The sequence below is a fragment of the Pseudorca crassidens genome, chromosome 4 (genome assembly GCF_039906515.1).
Source record: "Pseudorca crassidens isolate mPseCra1 chromosome 4, mPseCra1.hap1, whole genome shotgun sequence".
Classification (NCBI taxonomy): Eukaryota; Metazoa; Chordata; class Mammalia; order Artiodactyla; family Delphinidae; genus Pseudorca; species Pseudorca crassidens.
In genome coordinates, this window is record NC_090299.1 from 47,959,526 (window position 1) to 47,986,708 (window position 27,183).

Consider the following 27,183-nt stretch of genomic DNA (forward strand, 5'->3'; position numbering starts at 1 on the left):
GGATTAGATTATCAGTTAATTTCTTTTGTCTTTTTATCAAAGAGGATTACCAATAAAAGATTTTTTTTTCAAGTCACGTGTGTTATTGCATTTTTGTAAAATTTTGCCTTTTATCAAGGTTAGTAGTAGGGAGAAGAATGGTTCTTTCTCAATTCAGTAACTACTTCAGCATGATTTAATACATATTTGGATGAAAAGTAGATATTTTCACAGCCCAGTGTTGCATATAGAGATAATGAAATAGCTTTGCCATTAAAATTTTGATTCAATTTCTCCCTGGAATGTGTCAACAGAAAACCACTTTCATTTTTATAGCTGGAAAAGAGGTAATTTACTCTTGTGAGGTTTTAGGAGTGTTCCAAACCAGCATAACCCTGGAGCTTCCTGAACTCCTCACTAAGTAGAGAGAATCTGTGAATTCAAAACTCTGGCATTGTGCATTATCCTCAAAACTTTGCTCAAGTTAAAAATATTATTTGCATGCATACTGACCTGGTATTAATATTTCTTTTCTTAAAAAGAAATATTGAACTTTGAATTGCAAAAATGAAAAGAAAGAAAAGAACTGAACTATGAAATATTAATAAATTATAACATGATGTGTTTATCTGTTGTTGAAATCCCATGTAAGTTTTGAGAAACTCTATCACACGGATGCCTAAAATAGCAGCCCCAAATGCCAAATTCTAGAGCTACAGGAAAGGACATTTCTCTATTCTCCTGAAATACAATGAAAATCTCCTGAGGTATGATGAATTATCCCACTATGGAAGAGAAGGAAAGATCAGCCTAGTAACAGCACTGCATATCAATCCCAAAGTAGGCCATTGATACCCATTTCATAAAAAAGGATATGTGTTATATAAATGATCAAAGTTTAATTACCTGATAGACTTATAGAACTTTTTAAATGGAAACTTCCATGAAGGTTATCAAGTCCAGTTTTCTCATTTTAGACAACTAAAGAGGTAACGTAGCTTACCCAAGGTTAGAAAGCAAGAGAGTGGCAAAGGAGGGGTAAGAGTCTGTACTCTTACTACTGTCTTATTTTCTCATATTAAAGACTGTTACCTGCTAAATGAAACTTTTTTGTTTATAAATACATGCCATGGATCTATGTGTAGCATTATGTGTTTATGCATATCATATATAGACTGGAAGAGAAGGACCCAGGACATCCAGGACCCACTCCACAGTCTCCTGCAAAGAATGGAAGCTCAAAGTACTCAAAGATAAGCAAATACAAATATTTCAGATTTTAATGTTACCAATTTATTTTGAAATACATTTTTTCTATACATACTTAAAGCAAGATAATAACTATATTATGCAAACATAGTATTATACATGCCCTTGAGGACATAATGCATGTTGCATATATAACAATACAAAAAAACTACATTCTGAATGATGACTACACTATAAAACAGTTATAAGTTTAGATGAAAAGGTTTAATTGTTTAGGGGGAAAAAAAACCCTCAAAATCATCCTCATAGGGCTTTAACCTAGGTTCAAATTTTTCTACTTAATACTCAAATTTCTTTACTAGGTCACTTGAGCAGACAGAAATAAGGAAGGTGAAAGAAATCATTATCCTCAACTTAGATATGTAAATGAGGGGGGAGGAAGAGAACTCTTATTTGAAAATAAATCTGAATGAAAGGAGCACCCGTGTTTGTTTTGAAGAAAGCTTCAGAAAAATCTATGAAGATGTTATTTTGATATTAAATGTTCTTTATACTTTTTATTCATTAAAACTAGGTTGTAACTTTAAAGTGTGCGCATTCTGATCTATATATTCAAACTATATTCAATGAATTAGAGCTTATCAGTCTGTTTATTTGTTTTATAGCTCCAGTAAACAAAGTGTGTGGTCAACTTAAATATTGTTTTGAAGGTTTTCTGACTCTAGCATTGATTTTGGCGATAAGTCTTATACAAACCTCAAAATCGAAAGCACTATTGCTCTCTTTCTCTATCAACTTTTACATATTGAGTATAATTCCTCCTTCAGGTGGTCATTAACATTTTACCATTTCAAAATACTTTCTAAAACCTGGAATTCAGATATGGGTTTATATTGAAGTTTATGAGAAAGCACATTCTCTCCATAGTATTAGTACAATGTTGGCCTGGAAAATGCTGATACTGTAAAATATAAAATACAAGATAGAAACTGTTCATGCAAATTAGTATATTTTGAAATATAATAAAAAATAGGAAAAAATAGTTTCATAAAGGTTAGCAGTCCTTAGAGGAAGGAAACACATGCTATCATTTGGGAGAGTAAATGTTCGTGCTCCTAAAACAAAACCAATATCAGAGGAGGTTTCAATCACAAAATGCACAGTAAAATGTCAAAAGAGTTTAAAGAATGACCACAAATCATCCATGAACTCAGGTAAAAAAAAAAAAAAAAAAGTCCCTCAACACAGCTAGAAATACCAACACTACTCCAAGGAACTGTCAGTCTCAGAGAGAATGAAAACCAGGGCATTAAAATGGGAGGTCCCGATCACATTTGCCAGGAAAATAACACACACTAAAGGGCAGAGAAGCCAAACCAAGTTATTGCTTTATCACAACAATGCAAAAGATAAAGGCAATTTTAAAGAGCAATCACTACTCCCAGAATTCAGAATTTTATCCTCTTTTTAGAACTACAAATATTGCCATCAGAAAGGGCTTGCAAAAAGCATTCTGCAAACTTACTTCAAAATTACTTCAACAAACCCTGCTTTCCACCCTATCCCCCCACACAACCAATTACAAATGTAGGTTTCTATAACCTACATCTGAGTGACACACTTACTGTAATTTGACGTTGGCTATTTGTAAATGCAGCCTTATTTATGTCACATGTGGCAGTCATTCTCCAGAGGACTGAATTAGTTGTGAATGTAAATACATTTATAACATATTTGCATTTTTACTCAAGTTTAAAATTTGAAACAAGAAGAATATCAAAGCATAACTACTTCAAACATCACCTAGGGATGCTTTTAAAATTGCTCTGACAACTTTACAGAAACAATTACTGGCCATATGCAAAAATACTCTCAAATGTGTTCCACACAGTAAGAAAATAATCATCTGAATTTACTCAGAGAAACATCAAATTCAGGAAAAGATACAGGCAAGTACACACCTTATTTTTTAAAGAAAGAGAGATTGTTAAGGAGAATAGGGGAATGAGCATCTGATGAATGTAAACAGCAACACCTGAAAAACAATTGGCTCTTTGGAATCTATGTTAAGATCTGTCATATGAATTGGGGACTCTGCCCCTTAGAATCTCCGTTGGGATGTAAAATAAGTAATGTTATAAATACTTCTTGAGACACCGTATAAAAAGCTTATCATTCTTAGGCTCCAAGCTTAAACCACAAGAAATTATAATCAATGTATAACCATTTCGATTTGATGAATGCATTTACATAGCAATAAACAAGTGGACCTCACAATATATCCAAATAAAATTTGCTGATACAATGAAAGGGGATATTAGATAAAATAATATAACATCAATATGGACTAAATACTCTCAATATAAGCAGACATACCAATTATAAACATTTTATCTCAGTTTAGGTTCTAACATTTTGATTCAAAGTGTTTCTCATACTTTTAACATTCTTTTGCTCTGAAAACGTTACTGAAACTTGCAGAAAGTTTATTTTATTAATCTTTCCTATCCTGAAAAACCCACCTCTCTTTATGTCCACCCCAGAGTAACATTTCTCTGATCTCATTTCAGGTGCCTCTTATACTCGCTTAAGAAATTTTTATTGCAAAACAGAGAATTTTTAGAAGTCACTAAAAAGCACTCCCTTACCTTCTAAACCTGCTTCAATCAGCCCAAACTGTTCCAATAATTTAACAAAAAGCACAATGACGATCAGAACTGCTATCATTTCAAGCCCTTCCAAGTTCATGGTCAGCTAGGTCATGGTCCGACCACAGCTACTGAGAAGTGCTCCTCTGCCTGGCTTTCTTTGTAAAGCCATTAAACTACATTAAGAAGGCTACTGCCAGAGGAGAAGGGGAGGAGGAGAGCTAGAGAGAGAGGGAGAGAGGGAGAGAGGGAGAGAGGGAGAGAGAGGGAGAGAGAGAGAGAGAGAGAGAGAGAGAGGGAGAGAGGGAGAGAGGGAGAGAGGGAGAGAGGGAGGGAGGGAGGGAGAGAGGGAAGGAGGGGGGGAGAGAGAGAGAGACAGGGCGAGGAGACGACGAGATGGAGAGAGGGCGTGAATGAGAGAAAATGCATTCATCCTGTCTATTGTAGCAGAGGCTAGAAGTGGCAGTCGGATAAAGTCGGGCCTGTCGAATTATCAGCTTCCTCTTTATCACTCTTACACAAAGAGACAGCCACGCATGAAGTAAAGCGCAGATCACCCGAAGACCCGGGAGATCACCAGGAAGGTCCGGAGAAAACAGGACGCACGGCAGTGATGGCTCCGCGGCCCCGGGACCAGCGCGCCCGGCGCCGCTGTGGCTTTGTTGGGCTGGTCAGTTGCCTTGGAAACGGAAACTAACCAGAGTCTGGACTCCCGCTGCAGACAGGGACCAGAGCACCGCATCTTGAAATAAGAAGAAAAACCGGAAAATGCTGAGAGGCGAAATGACAGCTTGGATTCAGCTGCTTCAGAAACCTTGTTTACTAGTCAGGAAAAGCAGTATTTTGTCCCAACTAGCTGAGCGCAGAGAGAAATGCGGCTTAAGGGACTTGTTCAATATTGACTTTCTTTTTTCAATGAGTTGCCTTATCCTGGGGCTCTGTGTGAGTCATTGTGAACTAATACTCTGGTTTGAGTAGTAACTATCACATCGTTTCAAAGCATGATTACGATAAATTAGTAAGTATTCTTAGTGTTTGTAAATCTTAGAGTTGAGCAGTTCCCTTATGTATTAGCTCATTGCCATTCAATACACCAAAACATGTACATATTCTTTTTCATTGTGTACCTTCTATGCTTGTTTGTATGTTTTTAATTGATTGGAGTAAATTTGAAGCAAGAGAAAGTTTCAGAAGAAAAAAAAATCAATCAGAAACAAAACTTGGTTAGAGTTTCTGTCTTTAACTTGCACAACCATTTCACGTTTGTGTTTCCTCCATTACTGTACTGATCAAATAGATCAGGCCCACATTCAAATACAGAATTTAAACAAAAGAGAAAAAAACAAAAAAGAAAACCCCAAGAGTTAGAAAGCATCTCAGAAACCCAATTCAAGTCTCCTATTTCAGAGATGAGCAAACTGAGGAGCAAGGAAGAGGAAGAAACATCAGGCAGAGGCAGGGCAGGGTAGCATGCAGGCATCCTTAACTTCTGGTCAGCTTTTTTTTTTTTTTTTGTGGTACGCGGGCCTCTCACTGTTGTGGCCTCTCCCGTTGCGGAGCACAGGCTCCGGACGCGCAGGCTCAGCGGCCATGGCTCACGGGCCCAGCCGCTCCGCGGCATGTGGGATCTTCCCAGACCGGGGCACGAACCCGCGTCCCCTGCATCGGCAGGCGGACTCCCAACCACTGCGCCACCAGGGAAGCCCCTGGTCCGTTTTTGAAGCAATACAGAGTAATGGTTTGGAGGATGGACTCCAGAGTCTGACTGCCTGGATTCAGGACTGACCTCTTATTAGCTGTGTGACCTTGGGTAAGTTACTTAACATCTCTATTCCTTAATGTCCTCATCTGTAAAAGGGGGCAAGGCTGTAGCACTTAGCTCATTGGACTGTTGAGGGGATTAATGAGTAATACTGTTAGAACAGAGTAAGTGCTCAATCACTGCTGGCTCTTGTTTCTATCACAAGTCTCTCCATGCTCTATGCATACCACGTAGAGTTGCCAGGGTAATTACTTTGAGATGCAACCCTCATCTTATTGTTCCCTTAATCAGAAACCTTCCATGGCTCCCTATCTGCCTACTGAATAAAGTCAAGATCCTTGGAACAGCGTCTTGGTCGCTACATGATCTGGTCCCAGCTTGAGGACTGCACCTCATTGGCCCTACTTCTGTTCATTCACTCTACCTGACAGCTCAGCTTCCTTCCTCCAGACTCATTCTGAGCTTCTCCATCTCTGGGCTTTGTTCAAAAATACTGCATGTATTTGGAAAATCCTTTCCACACTAACTCTGCCTGTCAGGCTCCTAAAACTCTTCCATGAAACTTCTCCAAGCAGAATTGGAAGAAATCTCTCCTTTTTTGTGTTTTTATAGTACTTGTTTTTCTCTTACAGTACTTTATATTATAGCCAATTGGGTGGACATCTTCACAACTTAAGAGTGAGTTTCTAGAGGGCATAAGTCACATCTTCCTTCCCTTTAAGCTCCCCACATGCCTCCATGGAGGGCATATAGACGTGCGGTATAGATACTTGTTGGATAACAACAGTCACCATTAATTATGTAATTACCACATACCAGATGCTTTACTTTGTTTTTCCCTCTTAGTTACTCTGAAAATAAATATAATTAGATGAGATTTACAGAGAAACACTATACCTCATAGAATTTAAATAACATGGGGCTTCCCTGGTGGCGCAGTGGTTGAGAGTCTGCCTGCCAATGCAGGGGACACGGGTTCGTGCCCCGGTCCAGAAAGATCCCACATGTCGTGGAGCGGCTGGGCCCAGGAGCCATGGCTGCTGAGCCTGTGCATCCGGAGCCTGTGCTCCGCAATGGGAGAGGCCACAACAGTGAGAGGCCCGCGTACCGCAAAAAAAAAAAAAAAAAAGAATTTAAATAACAGGCTCAAGGCCATGCTGCTGTTGAGTGATGGGACCAAGATTCAAACCTGATTTGTTCAACTCAAAGTCCATTATTTCTTCCCATTATTCCACACAGCTTTAAATGAAATAAAAATCTAAGCATTGGCACAAGTACTTATCAGCCCAGGAATGAAGGTTACACCCCAAATGACCCTCCCAAACTGTTTCGTGACATTCTAATTAATCCATTAACCCCCATAACTTTGCAACATGAGAAGTTTCCAAACTAGTAGTTAACTGAATTCATGGCTCTTCCTTCCTGCTCATTCACAGGATTATTCTTACTTACTTAAACACACACAACCTGTGGTCCTCAGATGGGATTTTTCTATGTTTTTCTACCCCCGGGGAACTCAGTAGAGCCCTTCAATTTGCCTCATAAATAAAATTCAATGATTGAGTTTTTTATGTTCACATTTAAAACTGATGTCTTGGTAATAAAAGCAAAAATAAACAAGTGGGACTACATCAATTTAAAAAGCTTCTGCATAGTATAAAGAATCAACAAAATAAAAAGGCAACCTACAGAATGGGGGAAAATATTTGCAAACCATATATCTAACAAGGGATTAATATCCAAAATATATAAGGAACTCATACAACTCAATAGCAGAAAAAGACAAACAACTCGATTAAAAAATGTGCAAAGTCTTGAATAGACACTCTTCCAAAAAAGACACACAAATGGCCAGCAGGTTGAGAAAAGGTGCTCAACATCATTAATCACCAGGGAAATGCAAATCAAAACCTCAATGAGATACCACTTCACACCTGTTAGGAGAGCTGTTAACAAAAAGATAAAAGATAAGTATTAGCAAGGATAAGGAGAAAGGGTAATTTTATGCACTGTGAATTAGTACCACCATTGGGAAAACATTATGAAGGTTCTTTAAAAAATTAAAAATAGAATTACCACATAATTCAGAAATCCCTCTTCTGAGTATATATTCGAAGGAAATGAAATCAGTACTTTGAAAAGATTCCTGCACGTTCATTATTCACAACAACAAAAATATGGAAACAACTTAAGTATCTGTCAGTGGATAAATGGATAAAGAAAATGCCTCACACACACACTCACACACACACACACACACACACACACACACACAGAGGACTATTATTCTGTCTTGGAAAAGAAGGTAATCCTGCCATTTGTGACAACACGGATGAAATGGATGAACCTGGAGGACATTATGCTAAGTGAAATAAGCCAGACACAAAAAGACAAGTACTGCATGATCTCACTTATTATGTGCGATCTAAAAAATTTGAATTCATAGAAGCTGAGAGTAGAATGGTGGTAACCAGGGGTGGGAAGGTGGGGCAGGTGGGCAGATGTTGGTCAAAGGGTACAAAGTTGTAGTCATGTAGGATGAATAAATTCTAGACATTCAATGTATAGCATGATGATTACAGTTAACAATACCATATTGTATACTTGAAATTTCCTAAGAGAGCAGATTTCTGGTGCTGTCATGACAAAAAAAAAAAGGTAACTATGTAAGGAGATAGATATGTTAATTAGCTTGACTATAGTAATCATTTCACTATGTATATGTATATCAAAGTATCGTATTGTATACCTTAAATATATGTAATTTTTATTAAAATAAAATAAAATTGATGCTTTTGTACTGAGAACTGTGTGTAGGCAGTTTGCTAGTGAAAAGTGCCCGAATAAGGATCTTTCCACCCAGTCTGGATGTTACAGTTATGGGTTCCTCTGGAACTGAATTGTTCTTCCCAGTGCCTGTGGGGTTTCCTTTCAGACTGTTTACCTCATACGCTCAGGCCTTTGCCCTCGCCATTCCCTCTACTGGAATGCTTATTCCCAGACTGCTCCATGAATAAGCGGCTTTATTTAGGTCTTGGCTCTAAAGCCCCATCCCAGAGAGGCCCTCACTAGCTGCAGTATGTGGAACAGCACACCAGCCCTCAGACCTTGGAGTCACTACTCTCTGAACAAGTGTTATTTTCCTCCAAAGCACTGTCATCACTTGTCTACTTATTTATATAATATCTCTTCCTACTAGAATATAACCTCCTACCTATGAAAGCAGAGATGTTTATCCATCTTGTTCACTGGGATATCCCTGAACTTAGCATAGTGCCTGGCACACAAGAGGCAGTGACTAGCTTTTGAATGAGTAATGTAACCGATACATTCGCCTTCCCTAAAAGCCACCTGCTCTCTCACTGATTCCAAGGCCTCACTCTCTGTTATCTAGAGTGCCAAGTCTGCCTGGGGATTCTTGTAAGATTTCTGCACACTCTCTTAGGATGCTACAACAGCACGGTGCTGCTGGTACCTCTCCTTAAGGTGAGCCACGCACCTGCACACCAAAACGTCTTGGCCATGTTCTTTTCTGTGTTTAACGTGAGTAGTACCTGTGATTCCTGACAACATGACCAAGGAAAGCAATACAAGGAAGGCATCAGAGAAGGTGTCCCTGTCCAAAATACCTGAACACCATTGATATGGAGGGTGAGAAGACCCTCGCATGGCATCCACTCCCATCCTTTGACTGCAGCTGGAAGAACACTGCAGTCTAAATAGGTAAAGTGACTTTGTCAATAACTCTTAGCTTCGATTCATAGCTTGGACTCAAATTAAAGCATTAATCCAATGTTTTTTCTTCCTACAGAGCCTGGCCTTCCCTTTTACAAGAGAAAAGCTAGAGTAATCAATAGAAAGAAGGGACCTGGGCACAGACTCCAGACCTTTGACCTCCCTCAAGTGACTTCAACTCTCTAAACCTCAGTTTGCTGGTCTTCAAAATGGGGCCAACATACCTCCCTTGGGGGTTTTGTTAGGATTAGGTGCGATAATATTCGTAAATGATAATTAGGCTCATGGAGCACATAACTTGCCAAAACACAGGGCTAAGCACAGTGACTGTCCTGCCCTCACAACCACTCTGAAGAAGATAAAGATTTTCATCCTCATCAAACAGAAGAAGAAGTGGAGTTTTAGGTGGAATTGGTACATTGCCCCATGTCCCAAAGCATCAGAGGCCAGTCAAGCTGATAGCTATACACTGACAGTGGCCAGATATACACTAAGTGCTTGACACATGCTTTCCTTCACTAACTCCACAGGGATAAATAACCAACACTTTATGGTGACTTTTTAGAAGACGGCTTACCCTTTCTGGGTTGATGTGATTTTAGACCCAGGAAAGTTCTGCGCCCCTGCCCTGGGGGTGGTTGGAGGCGGAGGGGTGAGCATGAGGTAGTGGTGAAAGAAAGGGGATGCTGTTAGGATTGTTTACCAAAAGCTTTCCATGACATACTCTCAAGAAGCTAACGAGGAGGGTTAAAGGCAGAGTCGGGTATCTGTTTAAAAGAAACATCAACAAAGCAACTTGGGGGAGTCGCTCAGACTCTGCTGCCACTACAAGGTTTCCTTGGCCTGTCCCCAGAAAAATGAACACTGAATTAGAGATACTTTTGCACTTCACAGCATATCCCTAAAGTACTGTTTTTTCAAAATCACCAGTTACTGGAAGGAATGAACCCATTTCTGCTTCATTTTCAGCAATATGGCTTTTGCAAGGAAAACAATGTTTCCTTCCAAGATGAGAGATGAGGCTGCCCTTTGATGAACTGAGGCAGGAAACAAAGGGATTCTAGTTATTTGTATCTGTGTCTTTTTTTTTTTTTTTTTTTTTTTGCGGTACGCAGGCCTCTCCCGTTGCGCAGCACAGGCTCCGGATGCGCAAGCTCAGTGGCCATGGCTCATGGGCCCAGCCGTTCCGCGGCATGTGGGATCTTCCCGGACCGGGGCACGAACCCGTGTCCCCTGCATCGGCAGGCGAACTCTCAACCACTGCGCCACCAGGGAAGCCCTGTATCTGTGTCTTTTGATTCCGAGTTGGGGATGATATTAAACGGGGTGGGCTGGAAGAGCTTTCTCCATACCCTAGTTCTAGAGTCTCAATTAGTTAGCCTGGTCAAAAACCAAACTTCATTCCATATATTTTTGATTATGCATTCATTCACTTGTTAGATTTATGGTCCAGGTACTATACAAGGTGGTATGAGAAATAAAAACCCTATCTTCAGTCTTTGCAAAGCTTAAAATCTATTAAAACAAAATTTAGATGATAGTGCCTAATATTTTTAGGATAATCACTATTTGACAGATTAGTGAACCAAGCACTTTATATGAATTCTTCCACTGCATCCTCACATAAACCCTATGAGGTAGGTGCCATTATCTCCACTGTGCAGGAGAAACTGAAGAATAGGGGGCTTAGTAGATTACATCAGGAAATACCCAAGCCAGGATTTAAACCTAGGCGTGACTCCACAGAGATCATGATCAGATAGTGTTTTAGATGCACAGCAGCATCTGGTGAAAGCCTTTAAGGAAGTATGGAAAGTACCATGAGAGTGGGAGGTCCCACTTAGACCTGAGTGGGAGGGAGGAGAATGGAACCAAGATCAAGTTCACTGCATCTGGCTTGTACCATACACAACCATACACACATATTAAGTGGCATTTTTTTTTTCAGAGCAAGGGCAGTCTTCATTACAAGACCGGTGGAGAATAACACTAGTCTTACCAGAGAATTCAACCAGAGCCTGGAAAATACTCAAAGCCAGCTAAATCACTTGCCCTGACACCCCCATGAAGTTCCTGGCATCCTTCAGGCCGTTGCCCATTGTGACACACAAAATGAGCATCAGTTGCCTGCCTCTTTTAACTCCTTCCTCTCCTTTGGCAGTTACTCAAACCAAGAGATTCCTGGCTAAATCCTATGACTGAGTGAATAGGGAGGATAAATGAACTGAAATAAAATTAAGCAGCGAGGCATCAAATGAGAAATGTATCAATATTAATGTGAAGAAATAATGACCCACATTTATGGAAGTGGTAGGATAATGCAGAAGTTAGGAGCATGCTTGGGTTCAAATCCCCGTTCTGCTACATCAGAGCTTCCTGACTTCGAGCAAAGTTGCTGAGATGATTCATGTAAAGCACTTAGAACAGACTGTCACATGGAAAATGCTCAATGAATGGTAAGTGTTATTGTAATTACTTATTGAGCCCATTGCTATACATCAAGTGCTGTTCTAATTGCTTTATACAAATTATCTCAATAAACCCAAATAGCTCAATTAGTTAAATACTATTATTATTCCCAGACACCATGTGGATAAGAAGGAGTAGGGTATCTTTGGGACTTCCCTCGCGGTCCAGTGGTTAAGACTTCTCCTTCTAATGCAGGGGGTGCTGATTCGACCCCTGGGCCAGAAGCTGAGATCCCATATGCCTCGGGGCCAAAAAAACAAAACATAAAACAGAAGCAATATTGTAACAAATTCAGTAAAGGCTTTTAAAATGGTCCACATCAAAAAAAAAAAATCTTAAAAAAAAAAAAGGAGTAGGGTATCTTCAATTGAGTTGGAATTCTAAAGAAAAGACATTGCTCATACCCGCTCATCAGGTTTACCATCATCTTCATCACAAGTGATATGAGGATAATCTATTCATTTACAATGACTTGACTTTTAAATTGCTCTTCTTAAGAAAAATGGAAATCTAGATATCCTTGTTGCAAAGGAAAAAAAATGTAAAGAGCATTGAAGAAACTTTCCTGGGCCCTGGTTTTTGAGAACATCTTAATCACTTTCCATTCTGGAACACTCCACAGAATGAACAGGTACAGTGAGGTGTTAGTGTGGCATCAGACTACAGGCTCAGGTTCAACTGGATTTTCAGAGCCCTGCCATGTGCTAAGGAAATTCATTTTCAAGGACATATTCCATTGCCCCTTCGGTCTCATCAGCCCCACCTAGGCATCACACTCACATTCCATGACTAGATATCCTGGATGGTCAGGGACCAACACCTGCACCAGACTTCACCAGGCAACCTTGTCCTCAGGATAAATAGCAAAGGCAGTCTGCTCAATGGGTGAAGGTAGTTAAACAGAGGAAAAACAGGCATGACTCAGACACACTTTGAAGCTGTATATTAGTGCATCTTTACAGGATTGAAGACAAATTGAAAGAACTGTAAATAGTAGCAATATTATCCAGGACTGGCAAGAGAGAACAGAGAACAATTATACATATATATTAACTGGCGGTGCTCGAAATTTAGAGTGCAACAGAATTACCTTGAAATCTTCTTCCAAGTGAATCCTCAGACCTTCCCCAGAGATTCTGATTTAATAGGTCTTGGATAGAGCTCATGAATCTCCATTTTTATCAAACTGTCCAATGATTCTAATGCAGGACTTCTCTGGACCACACCATGAGAAACACTGCATTAATCTGCTTAAACACTCTCACCCAGTAAGTAACACAGCCTCCAGGGAGACATTTCCCTACCTTATTAAAAACTAGCTGAGAGTCACACATTTTACAAACTCGACAGGGTTAAGAATAGACAGGGGCTCCATCAGTTTCTCAAACTTGTCTAGAAAGTCTTTTTTTTTTTCTACTAGAAGTAAGATAGTTGTAAATCATTTGTGAACAGATACAAGTTTCCATACCATGTTGTCAAAAGTATTTTTTGATGATTCATTCCCAGAATCCATCACAACTTCTTTCACCAAGGGACTTCAGATGCAAACTTAAATGGAAACAAGACTGTAAACCGTTCCACACTTCTCTGCATTGTTACATATCCTCGCTTCCATCTTGAATCTATCTCTACAGCATCCTCCTTTTAGCTCTAAATGTAATCACTTAAGTGAGGGAGAACACTGATATGCAGCTGTCTCAATAACCAAGCAAAGTGAAATAAATAGCAATTGATGGATGCCAATGTTTGGAAGTGTGAAGCTGATTTAGATAAAGTAACATTTCAGTTTGAGATCTAATTAAAAAACAAAACAGCAGCCACAAGGAGCCTTTTCCCATTACTCTGCCAGGGATAATCTTTATCTAAAACAATACTATAAAAGTAACAAAAGACACAAAGTTGTCTGATGCATAATTCATTTATTATGAAATCATGTAAGACTCAAATAATGGAAACAGGATTATTTATGTGATCATTAAACCCAGGGCAATTTCTACAGATTTTTAGCCCTGCTTAATGGAAATCTTAGTTGCAGATACATATTTAGCCAGATTTCATTCCAAATATTGTTCCTTCCAACCAATCATTCCTCATTACAGTTGACATGCTGTACTTCCTCACTGTAATAGAGTATAAAAATTGCTTATTCTTTTATTGCACCGAAGAAATACAAAATATGAGAAGTAATACACAATCCCCTTGACAATTATTCATGCTACTTATATGTTGTAGTTTAATTACTAACAACTCTAACTTAATCACTTTTTAATAAACTTGCTTTTCAACAGGAATATTTCAACTATACTAGCCATGATATTGACATCATGCAAGAATCAAATTTTGCATAATAATTAAGCTTACGTTTGATGTGAAGCACACACGTAAGACTTATGTTTAGTAGGACCACACTGAAAAGAAAAATGATCATCAGCGCAATGGAAATGTAACTCATTAAACAACACAAAGTGGCCTCAAAGAGTTAAAAAGATTAACTTTTATATAAAATTGATGGCATACTATGTTAAACTTATATAGAGAGCCATGAAAAGCTTAAAACATTTTTAAAGGGGCATAAGAACAAGCTAGTCCAGCATGACCTGCTAGTTTGATAACTGAGGAAGGCACCTCTCTGCACTGTGGCATTAGTGTAGTCGTTTTCTACTGCTGCACAGCAAATGATCACAAACTGAGGGACTTAGAAAAGCACAAATTTAATATTTTACTGAGGGACTTCGAAAAACACAAATTGAATATTTTAAAGTGTCCATGGATGAAGAGTCTGGTTATGGGTTTTCTGAGTCCTCCACTCAGGCTTAAATCAAAGTGTAGACTGGGGCTATGATCACATCTGAAGCATTGGGTCTGCTTTTGCAAACACTGGTTGTTCACAGAATTCATTTCCTTGTGATTGTATGACTGAGGTCCCTATTTTCTTGTTAGCTGTTGGACAGGGACCACTCTCAGTTCCTAGAAGTTGTTTTTTAGTTCTTTGCCCTCTACAACAGGGCAGTTTTCTCCTTCGATGCCAGCGGGAAAGCATCTCTTATGTTTCATATCTCTCTGACCTCTTCTCAAGGATTACTTGATTAGGTCAGGCTCACCCAGGATAGTCCCTTTTTGATGAACTCAAAGGCAACTAATTAGGAAACTTATTTACAACTGCAAAGTCACTTCTGCCATATACAGTCCCATAATTATGGCACTAATACCATATCACTACCACAGTTACAAATCCTACTTAGATATCATAGTTACCACAGATCCACAGATATCATAGTTACAAATCCTACTTATGCTCAAGGGGAAGGGAATTTACAGGGCATGTACACCAGGGTGTGGAATCTTGTGGCCATTTTAGAATTCTGCCTACCACAGTATATTTCTACTCTAACTTCTGAATAGCATTTCAGATGTCCTGTGGTTATGGGATGCTGAAAGACAACTTTTATTCTATTATTTTTCTTCAAACTAAATTTGGGAGGATGCTCAGCAGAGAGCTATGAGGCATTTGGCTGCGGAATGCACAGGAACCAACAGACAGATTTGAAGTCCTGGAGTGGAAGCTGTCCGCCAGCCACTCAGTGCAGCAAGAAGTGAAAATGGCTAGAAAAAGCCACAGCTGCACTTTGGTTGTCCACTCTGGCACTAGACTGCACATTGACCAGCTGGCTTCATCCACTGACATGCAGAAAGCAGAGAAAACAATCTAGGAAAGGGTGAAGAGTAGCATGTTTGGTGCCCTGATGCTATAGCTTCCATATTACCTTCATTATAGATTCTTTATAGACTAGATTTTTTTTCCTGCTTCTTATAGCAAGGAACTGTGGCCTAGCTCTGTTCTTACTGTGGTCATGGCCAATTTTACAGATATCTCTTTTACTCCCATCACAATAGATCACAGTGAAATTATTGCCTGGGTGCAACTCCTAATTTGACAGTTTATTGGCAACACAGCTTTGGGAAGATACCATCTCTTAACCTTAGTTACCTTGCCTATAAAATATACATAGTAATAACAAATCAGAGTTTCTGAGTCGAAATACTTAAAACAAGTGAAGCAACCCAGATAAGTACCAAGAAAAAAGAAAAGAAATGGTACTGTTGTTATCGTTATTGTTATACCTAGAATGAGGTGGGTGTTTATAGTTACTTTGCTCCCAAGGTGTACCCAGAATCTAGTGCCATGTCTGGCCTATGACATCCACTCAACGTGTGCCTGTTAAAACTCTGTTAAGCCTATCTTCCCCGTTCTGATGTACCCTCAGTCTACACTGTTGTTAGAGTGATAGGAACATGTCATTCTCCATCTTCAATTTTCAGTGGTATCTCACTGACTCCAGAATGAAATTCCCAAACCACAGCAAGGCATACAAGTTTCCTTCCAACCCTTCGAGGAGATCTCCAGCCTCATCTCCCAACAATCTGTCTTCAAGTCATGCTGAACTACTGCTGTAGCCAAAATACCAGGTTTATTTCTCCAACTGCTTCCTTTTCCTTCTGAGAAATTATTATCCATAATTTAAGAATCAGCTTAAGTGTTTTCACTTGGGTGGGGTCTTTCACAAGCTCCTAACCAGACAAGATTGACCCCCTTTTCCTTTCTGCTTTGTACTTATCTCAACTATGATCCTTTCAAGATTTATGAACTGGTTGGCATAACTACCTCCTTTATGAAACAATGAGTCCTTGAAAGGAGGAATCATAGCTTATTAATCTTTCTAGCATCAGTACTTATCCATGTGACTAGAATACATTAGTTGATCAGTAAATGTTGCAGTAAGTGAAGGAGGATTGGAAGGAAGGAAGGGCACAAAGAGGATTTAAGCCAGATGCATAACCCTCCGAAAAAGAATCACCATGCCTAGAATCCCACCATTAATTATATCATTTTTCATGTCCTGAAAATAACTTGAATGGCAGAAAACATTAATCACTAACACCTTGGTGTGAGAGTTCCTTTCATTACTTTTGTGCAAGAAAAGTGAGACCACTGGCAACATGGCTATTTGATGCTTGATGACAGTAATACATAAAGAAGGATATGTATCTAAGAACCAGTTTATTAGCAGGTATAGAAACTCATCCAATAGAACAGCTGGTTGAACTGGAAAATCTAGAGTCATTCTAAGAAAATCCAGAACATTCTAAGACAGTCCAGAGGTTCTAAGACAATCACTAGTCTGAAAAAGTGTGCCTTCCTTAGTCTTTGTTAAGGTTTTACTGTACTGAACATCCAAATTTATTTTTCTAAATAATAATTTAATAGCCACTACCCCAATGGTGGTTGATGCAATCAATCAAGTTCATTGATGCACACTGACGGATGCAGGCTCCCAAATTATCAAGCCAGCTTTTCAGTGGCCAGCTTCTGCTCTGGGAACAACTAGCTTAGGGTTTCATATACTCCCTTTCTTTAGGGACTCAAGGGACTGCCCGACACGGTATTCTCATCGGTAACATCACTTTTTTCTTATGAGCTGCTCTGACTTTCATATTTCTTGAATAGCCAGCTTTTAAGAGACACTGGAAAGGTGTCTTGTAAGATGGAAATGCTTGTCATTAGCAAGAGGAGAAAACTGGCATTTGGTCTGGGGTACCGCATATTTCAAATTGTTTTTACGTAATCTTGGATTTGATCAAACTCTCAATTCACGTGGCAACTGATTCTTTTTCATAATTTTTAAACCCTAATGACTTTAACATAAAGTTAATCAACACATTTTCATTAATAAACATAGAAATCATTTTGATTAATTAACATAAAATTGTGAAAATCTGTTCGTTACTCAGTGTCCAAAAAACACTTTCATCATTTTTCTATGACTCTCTATATTTTGGGGGGGAAAAGCAATAAAATTCATGGAGGAAATCAAATGGGCAAACATGTATTTATATCAACTGCATTTTTTTTTAACAATTAGATCATTTCAAAAATATAATAAATAGAACATTCATTTCTATTATTTATCTATGAGTTGATAAAGTATGACTATAAAGAACAGAAAGTGTATGTATGTGTGAGTATTTACTGTCAGAACTTGTGTATCCAAATGGGTCTTTTACCCTTCAAAGAAGCTGTGGGGGAAAGTTATGCAGTGGTTCCGATGATGCTGCCTTTGCTCAAACATTTTCTAGCTCCCCTTTTGGGAATTCCTTTTAAATTCTGGCTACTATCAAGCTCAAACCTTCCAATCCTCTGTACCAGTGAGAATGAGAATGAATGGGATTTTTAGAACCATATGTTTACTGGTAAGCATTTGTGAAAATGACAGATGACTCTCATGGCAGATGCCTTGTGGGCCCTGCTGATGAGTAACCTGGTAACGGCTTGAGCTTCCCATGGTCGCTTGTCTCTCTCACCTCACCAGGAGTGTCATACCTGGCTAACCAGCAAATATGGGCTCCTGAAGCTTGGCGTGGCTGGCCAAGGTTCCATCTGCAAATGGTTTCCTCATGCATAAAGGCAATAGAACCTAAAGTCTGCCTGAAGCCCACTAGTGTGCTCACTGCCATTAGCATGAAAAATAACTCAAGCTTTATCCAACTCACAGAAAAGGCACAGACTCTTCTCATCATATTTAAACTACTTTGTCTTGTAAACTGCATCACCAAAAAGGGAGATTTTCAAAGGAGAGAGCAACATGGCTACTTTTCATTGACTTATGCACAGGTTTGCTAGGGAAGGAGGTTGAAATCCATGGTTAGAATAAGCCTTTTGTATTATCATTGAATTTCAATTATGCAGTATCCTTGCCTACATTACCAGAATAATTAGAAGTTCAATTCACAGCATCATTGTTAGTCACAGCAATCCTAATAATTAACATCTTGCTACCCAGGGTAGAAATGAGCCTCTACAATTCTATTCCATTTGGAAAAAGCATCTTGGATTCACCATTCCCTTAAGCTCCTGACTTGGAAAGTTAGAAATGGGATTTTGAAAAGGTCATTTTTCTATATATCAGTTATTTACTTTTATATTTTTGAGACTTATGCACTGTGTATTAAAGTACTTTTTTACTATTGTACCACTAAATAGCAGAAAAGAAAATGACATACTACTCTGTGCTTTCTTCTCGTTCTAAAATCCTGTTACTGTTGTAGTGCTCACTGATATGTGTCCCTACAACTGCAAGTTTCTACATGAACTTGGGATTCACTTTATTAAAGATCCTGGGCATAAAGAGAAGCTTATTTTTCTCTTTGTGGACTTAATCCTGTAACTTCACAGGGTTAGTAAAAACCCTTTAGAGCTTATATTTTTCCAAGATTTCAGAAATATGGAGTCATTCAATCAGGAATTGTTTAAGAAAAAATTATATTTAAGCCTTAAATAAGCAACGGAGAAAACGCAATATAATTCTTCCTGTTAAGAAAATCAACTCTGGAATATTACTAATTTGATAATGGCTGTGCATACCTGGGAAGAATGAGTTGCAACTCTAAGCAGATAATATACCAGACCAATTTGAAGAGAGAATTTATGAAGTAAGTCATAAAAAAAATACATTAAAAGACATTCAGGGAGGTACAAATTCTTATGTGGTACTCAGGCCCTGCTCTCCTCACAGGCAAAAAGAGGGAAATGCCAAAGATAAGTTTAAAGGGGGCCAAGGCCCATCTGCTTCCCAAGATCTACCAGGCACCGTTCTTTCTTGCTCCTTCAGACAGGCTTTGCTTGCAGCTGTGATCACCTGGTCCCATTTGCATCTGGTTGGATCAATTACCTCTGAAGTAAAAATAGACTTAAGCAGCAACAAAGCAACAGATACATTATGTAGCACAGAATGACTGAAGCCCTGCTGTGATCTTAGGATCCAGTGAATAACTAGTTTTTCCTTTTTATTTATTTATTTTATTATATTATATTTTTTGTGGTACGTGGGCCTCTCACTGTTGTGGCCTCTCCTGTTGCGGAGCACAGGCTCTGGACGCGCAGGCTCAGCGGCCATGGCTCACGGGCCCAGCCGCTCCGCGGCACGTGGGATATTCCCGGACAGGGGCATGAATCCGCGTCCCCTGCATCGGCAGGCGGACTCTCAACCACTGCGCCACTAGGGAAGCCCTTTCCTTTATATTTAAATCCATAGCTTACCTCTAATACCTGTCTACCATTTACCAGAATTCCTCTTTTTGCTTAGAAAGTCCCAAATACTGGTTACCTCCCTGGGTCTCTGGAGATTGCCTTCTCCTCAGTGTCCCACTGTGGTAATCTAGCTATCCACACAATATGAGCCTACTACTTCTTGAGGAATTTGTCTGATCCTTGAGTTACCTAGTAACCTGTTAAATATCAGTACACATGAGATAAGGATGACCCGTCAAGGTTAATGCCCTTCTACCCGTGGTGAAGTCAGACAAGCTTTGCCTTCTACCACCCTACACAGGCATACACAGATACATGCATGCACACAGTCGTATATACAATCAGTTAAAAGTCTGTTCCCTAGCAATCCACTGAGTTCCACTGAAAAACGATCCTTCTGAGTGTTTTTTTTTAATTGAAGTATATTTGATTTATAATGTTGTGTTAGTTTCAGGTGTACAGCAAAGTGATATATATGTGTATATATGTATATATGTATATTCTTTTTCAGATTCTTTTCTATTATAGGTTATTACAAGATAGTGAATACAGTTCCCTGTGCTATACAGTAGGTCCTTGTTGTTTATCTATTCTACATATAATAGTGTGGATCCTTTAATCCTAAACTCCTAATTTGTCTCTCCCCCCTCTTTTCCCCTTTGGTAACCACAGTATTGTTTTCTATGTCTGTGTTTTTTTGCTAATTATTGTTTCATATTAACAAATAGTAAAATCAACTTAATGGGTTCATGGTCAACAATTTTTTAAAAATGGAACAAACTAATATTGAATTGAGTACACTAGAAAAAAATGGAATGAAATTCATTCTTTAGGATAAGAGAAGAGAAGAGAATAGGTGAATGATCTGAAAGTAGAGAGGGTCTGTAGTATTTTGTGGAATTCTTTTCTAATTATGTTTATGTGTTCTAGGTCATGACAAAAATACACTTCTTAACTGCAGTTCATGATCAAATACTTTTAAAAAAACATACATTAGAGCACTTGGAGAGTAAGGCATCATATCTACAAAATACCTAAATGAAATTACAAATTTGTCACCTTAAGTGGGTTACACATTAAGCCAGTACTTCCTTATAGATACAACAACAAATGTAGTTTCATCTGCTAAATTTGTTATTTTCAAGAAAGCAGATAAGCAAAGCTCTGGGGGAATGGGAATCTAGATGAGTAAATTCTGATGGCAGGATAAGGAAATAATAAGGCCTGTATCTGAACAGTATACTGGGTGAGTTTGGGGCTGGAAGTGCCTGGGTATGCAGGGGCTAGCATAATCAGGGCACCCACATAAACTTGGAAGAGTGAACTAATAACACTAGAGAGAAGGGCTTGGCAAAGGGAGCTCCATATGTGTGATTATTCCAGTGTTGATGGGTTGTGTTGAGCTGAACTGGTGAAGAACAATGATGGTGATACCTGATATCTGTCTGTATCTTCACAGTTTTCAGAGCATTTTCACACCTATTATATTATTTTATCCTCATGAGAAGGGGTGGAACTAAAATGAAGCAAGTGAGGCACCAAAGTGCAAACTTTAAGGAGGTACTCGTTCTCAGGGTCCCATAAGTGTCCTGCACACTTCGCTCATGTCATCCTAATCTGGGTTGTCATCATGAGAGGAGATATCATTAATTCTGTGTTAGATATCAGGAAATTTAGGTACACAGAATTTAAGGGCAAGTGTCACTAATAGTGTTGAATCTGGGTTTAAACACTTGTCCCCCTGACTCCTGGGAAAAATGCAATTTTTATCTATTTCAGACAACCTCAGTAAGGACATATTACATGAATTTGCAAAACAATAAATTGGCAAGATAGGAATCATACTACACTTACTTGCTATGAAATGTTTGTTCAGAAAGAATGGCAAACTGTAGCCAGTAAGGTTTCAGCCTTGGATCCCTGCATTACATTTGAGGCACTTCCATTTCAGAAAGACACAGACAAATTGGAAACCATTTAGGGAATGATTAAAAAAAAATGATTAGAGAAAAGAAAGGTCTGATTTATGAGGCCATATTAAAGGAGATAAGTGCCTATTACTCGGCTAAGTGACAATGAGGGATATGATAAGAATCTACAAATATTGGGAGACTGTAAATACGGGTAATACAAAGGACTTTGAAGTGTGCTACAAGATAGAACTAGAAGGAATGGAATGGAATAAAATGTGACATTGCAGACAATAAGAAGAGGACTTTGGGAAAGGGATTCATTAAGTTGAGTAGTAAAACATAAAAGAAGGGGGAGGAGAAAGGGGAGAAAGAGAGCAGAAGAAGAAAGAACGGGAGTATGAAGAAAGAAAGCAAAAAAGGAAAAAGGAAGGAGGGAGAGAAGGAAGGAGAGAGAAAGGGAAAGGGGGGAGAGAGAGAGGGAGAGAGAGACGGAGAGAGAGGGAGAGAGACCGAGAGAGACAGGGAGGGAGGGAGGAAGGAAGGAAGGAAGGAAGGGAGAGAGGAAATTTCAAAATTTCCCCCTTATATATATTTTTCTACAAAATACACCAGCAATATTGATATTGGTTTCTGAATAGAATTTTTAAATATAAAAGACATGAATAATTATCATAATTTTAATAAATAAATGTTCATTGGTGACTTACTAAAAATAGAATCCAGAGTGTAAGGAATGCTTCTGTAAAACAGCTCTGTTTTACAAAAGAAGTTACCAAAAAAAGAAGAAAGAAAAAAAAAAAGAAATAGGAAACTATGTCTTATATCTATATAAGACATATCTAATAATAGGAAATATCAGAAATAAATTTCTGGCAGGTCCCAGGCAGCATAAACATCTTCCCAGAAAACTGAGCCACAAGGAGATGGCATCAATACTCTACCTCAGGGGAGAAGGCTGCCACTAAATCAAAAGGAGACAGTAATGGGGAGCTGATGAAGCCCTGCAAAGCCATTGCTGCTATTACATTCAGGACCTGGGCACAGGGAACTTGCCAACCTTTGGCTAGATTGCTACGCATAACAGTTACTGTAATTGAAACTGAATTATAAGACTGCCCTGGCACACATCCTACTTTAAAAATCCAACACATAATAATGTTATTAAAATAGAGACATCTGGAAAGAACCTATGGGCCCACTGTCTCTTTGCAACTGGCACCTGCCTTCTTAAGGCATCCTTCGTGTTTCTTTCCTCTACTGTAAAATGGCGAAGTGGTGAAAAAGGTGCTCCTTTTAGGTGAATAACAAGGTTAACATGGGTTGAGCGCCAACTAGGTTCCAAACACTGTGCCAGCCCTGTCTCTTTTATAACCTCCTACACCACTGAGATCCATATTCTTCATTTCACAGATTAAAAATCTGCGGTCAAAGAAGTTAAGTAATTTGCCCTAAATCACTTAGATAGTAAGAGAAAGAGCTAGAAATGAATAGAATTCCAGTCTGCTTATCTTCAAAGCATTTCTATTATACCTTCACACTCAGCAAGCTGCCCAATGCATAACACATAGGAAGCATTCAATTAATATGTATGGATTTGAAGGGAACTGATGGTATAATTGAGATGTAAAAGGAATCTCCAACAACTTTGGCCATAACTTGAAGTGTTGCCAAATTTTCACCAACTGTTGAATTGTATATGAGCCAATTACAGCCACATCTATAAAATGGCATTTTTGAAGAACAAAGTATCTTTGCCTTCTTTGGTACTTATGTTACCACAAAATATACTAGATTTCCTTGGATAAAGAGAAAATGGATCTAGCATCTGCTTTATTTCAATAAATGCTAAACTTGTACAAAACGACATATAGGATCACTTCATGCCTTGTATGGTATTAGACTGACTGAGAAGACTGACAATCATTATTTGATTACCTAAATATAAAAAGTACTGTTTATGTGTTCCCAAGAGGATATGGAGAAACTGGAGACCCAGTCTCTGTACTAACAGAGCTTGTAATTCCACTGGAAGTCAAGATATAAATGCATGGGAAGGTAAATCAAGGTTTAAATAGCCATTTGAGATTTCCTTTCCAATAGATTTCATTCAACTAATATTTAGGGAGCCATACTACGCACCAGAATATGCATTAGGTATCAGCATACAAAAAAAGAGTAAGATGGGATCACTGGCCTCAAGAACCCTGTGGTCTAGTGGGGAAGAAAACTTTCAAATGTACAGTCTCAAAACAAAATGATTCGCCCTTTAGAGAAAGGCGTATGGTGCTAAGGAATGCAGATGAGGAAAGGTTTAACTCTGCTGACAGTGGGCCTGAAGGTTTTATCAACGAAGACTTTCCAAAGGAGGAGAGGCCCAAGCTGGGTCCTGACAAATAAGTAGGAGTTTTCAGGCCAGAAAGGGAGAACACTCCAAGAAGAGGAAATATTATGAACTAGTTTATGCAGGCATAAAAATAATAGAAGAATGTGGCAGGTAGTGATAAGGAAGTCTTATTAGCAAAATTACTAATATTTGATGGGCAGGATGGTATAAATATTACTTAAAAAATATTCAATTACAGTTTTTTTCAGGTTCACTTGAACGCCATGAATACTGAGATGGATTCAAGGAGCTCTCAAGCAGTACCTTAACATTCAACCAGCACATTGGCATGTTTCCCTTCTGCACTGTAGGGTAACTCATTAAAAGGAATGTATTCAGACAACATAAGCTAAAGCATGCCTTCCTGTTTAGATTAGCATATCCAATATATGAGGACCATCATTAACATTTTATAAATCATCTATCATATAATTTAAATGTTCAACAGTGTTCAAGAGCATATCCACTTTTGGGAAACTAATCAGAATTGCAGCAGAGGCATCAGGAAATATTTGATTAGTTAAAAGCTAAGAAGTGAGAATCATTTCTTTTAAATGCCCATTTATAAAAGTGTATACATTGATCAGCATGGATATGTTACAGAAATATCTGAATAAGTCTTAAATCTCACAAATAATGCTGTGAAGCATTCTTTTGAAGCGCTGAGTGTAAGGAACACAGTGGAATCAAATTTATAAAAAATATAGACAATAACGTTTACAGCCACAGAATTCTGATTATAAGAATTCCAGGAATTAAACAGTTTCACTCTTCACTTTCCTACAAACATAAACTAGAAAACTGAGTGATGACATTCACCTTGCCCATTTCTAAGGTTAGGGAAAGCTTTATGTATTAATTCTCTCAAAGTGAAAACAAGGAATAAGTTCACATTTAACCCTGGACAAATTTAATTGAAACCTCATAAAACATTCCACATGAATGGTTTTCAACAAAAACGTGATGTCCTTAAAGAATAACAAACTCTAGAGCTTCCTCTTCAAACATGATCAACGTTGTCGTTGAACTCGGTCACTTGTACCTCCTGTGAATGATTGCCTTTTGCAAATGAATTTTAACAGAATTTCCCCACTCCACTCTCAGCAGTGTCTTTATCTCTCCCTCTTTATTTTTTGCTTCCTGAAAAGACTCCACTTTTTTCTTAGCCATGCCTTGCCCATCACTTCTGGCAGGACTCAGTTGCACCTTTAAGACATTGAGCAGCTGGTTCAGAAAGCTAAGACCTGTCCCTTCAAATTCAAACCTGAATCAGGCACTGAATTATATTGGATTAAATCCTGATTTGCTCCAAGCCCCATTTTCCTATTGACTTCTGTTTTCCCAGATACTGATAATCTTGCCTGGTTCGTGTATAAAACTGTATCCTGCTCTCCCTTGGTTGATGGAGTCTCTCATTTTGACTTCCTATCACAAGCTTTGACTGCAGTCTTTGTGTCTTGCTCTTTTGGATAAAACCACTACTCAGGTATGTTTTTCCCTTCCTGAGCCCAATACGTCCTGGTTTCTGTTTTACAGGTTTTGCCTTGTGTCAACTTAGAGCAATTTCCTTTAATGCTCATTTCTTTCAAGATACATTTTTAAAATTATTTTTTATTCTCCTTCCCTTCTTTTTTCTCTATCTCTCCTAACACACACACACATATACATTTTTACCACATTATCAAATACTTGTTTACAATTGTCTCTAGGAATTTCACATGCGATTATATGTTTATAGTTATATAGTTTACATATATATATGCATATATATAATATAGAAGTATATAGTTTATATCTCATATTAATACATAAAATCTAAACATAAGGAGTCCTTCTATTTCCCTTGCCTGAAAACTGAAGCTCAGTAAATTGTATTGAGTGAGTAAACTTGTTGGGCTCATTCATTCATTTATTCATTCAACAGATATTTACTGAATGCCTGATATATGTTAGGCATATTAAGTGCTACGCTCGACATTAGATTCATCCACATGACATTTCTCATACTGCTTTACTTTCTCTACCTTGCACAGATCTTTTTCATGGTCTTCTTAGAAATCTCTGTTCATCATTCATGATTCAATTTAAATATCAGGTTTCCTTCTCCGGCCTTCTTAGAAATCTCTGTTCTTCTCTGGTCTTCTTAGAAATCTCTGTTCATCATTCATGATTCAATTTAAACATCAGGTTTTTCATAAAATATTTTCTAGCCTTTAAAAGTTGATCAGTCCCTTCACTTTAATATCACCCCAGAATATGGCATTTTACCACATTTCATAGTAATTACTTGCTCATGTGTCTGTCTTCTCCCAACTACACTCACTCTGTGGGAAGACAGGTGATTTCTGCCTCCCCAGTCCTTGTGTCTACTACGTATAGCACATAGTAGGTCCTCAATCAATAGTAAACTAAATATGATAATAAGGGCACCTCTATGTGCCAGATTTAGTATAAAATCAACATCCTGCATTTTAATAGTGTTACCCATAAGCAAGCCAAAACAAGTAATTCCAGGGACCTCTAAAATTTTAGAAGCCTTTTAGCGTTAATTTAGACCAGCTTATTTTTTTAATGGAATCATAAACACTAAATTTAATTGTCCCATCTCCTAAATGCAACACGTTGCAAAACCCATTGGGAATTTATATTAATCCCCCTTTTGTAACCACATAGCGAATACTGTAAGTTAAGTAATTTGATACACTATGTGGATGAAGAATGTCACCTGAAGAATATCAGTAAACAAAAGATGTTGTGGCCATCAAGCCCTCAGCCACTGCAGTAGCCCCAACTGTGTACCCTGAGGGGATTCAGGATGTAGAAAAACAGGATACTGGCCTTTGATGGTTAAGGTGCATGTCAAAGGAATGATTTCAATGAGCCCAGATTCTTACATCTTCCCACACATAGAAAAGCAATAAATTCATTAACCTGAGATGTCTTTTTTTTCTTTAATTAGCAGCAATCTTTTGTTGCTCAACTACTTGGGGTTTTTTTGC

At 38.4% G+C, this 27,183-nt stretch overlaps 1 protein-coding gene across 5 annotated transcripts in view; it reads right to left on the reverse strand.

Annotated features, from left to right (window-relative positions):
• KCNIP4 (potassium voltage-gated channel interacting protein 4) overlaps positions 1 to 27,183 on the reverse strand; it is a 1,191,601-nt gene that overhangs the window by 518,022 nt on the left and 646,396 nt on the right. The window contains exon 1 of one of the 5 annotated variants that reach the window (XM_067735631.1): positions 3,837 to 4,093. The exons of 3 other annotated variants lie outside the window; for them this stretch is intronic. In XM_067735631.1, the coding sequence (XP_067591732.1) occupies positions 3,837 to 3,936 (100 nt within the window). In that variant the 5' untranslated portion in view covers positions 3,937 to 4,093. Of the gene's footprint in view, positions 1 to 3,836; positions 4,094 to 27,183 lie in introns of those variants that run through there. One more of the 5 variants, XM_067735634.1, reaches the window with a different exon arrangement.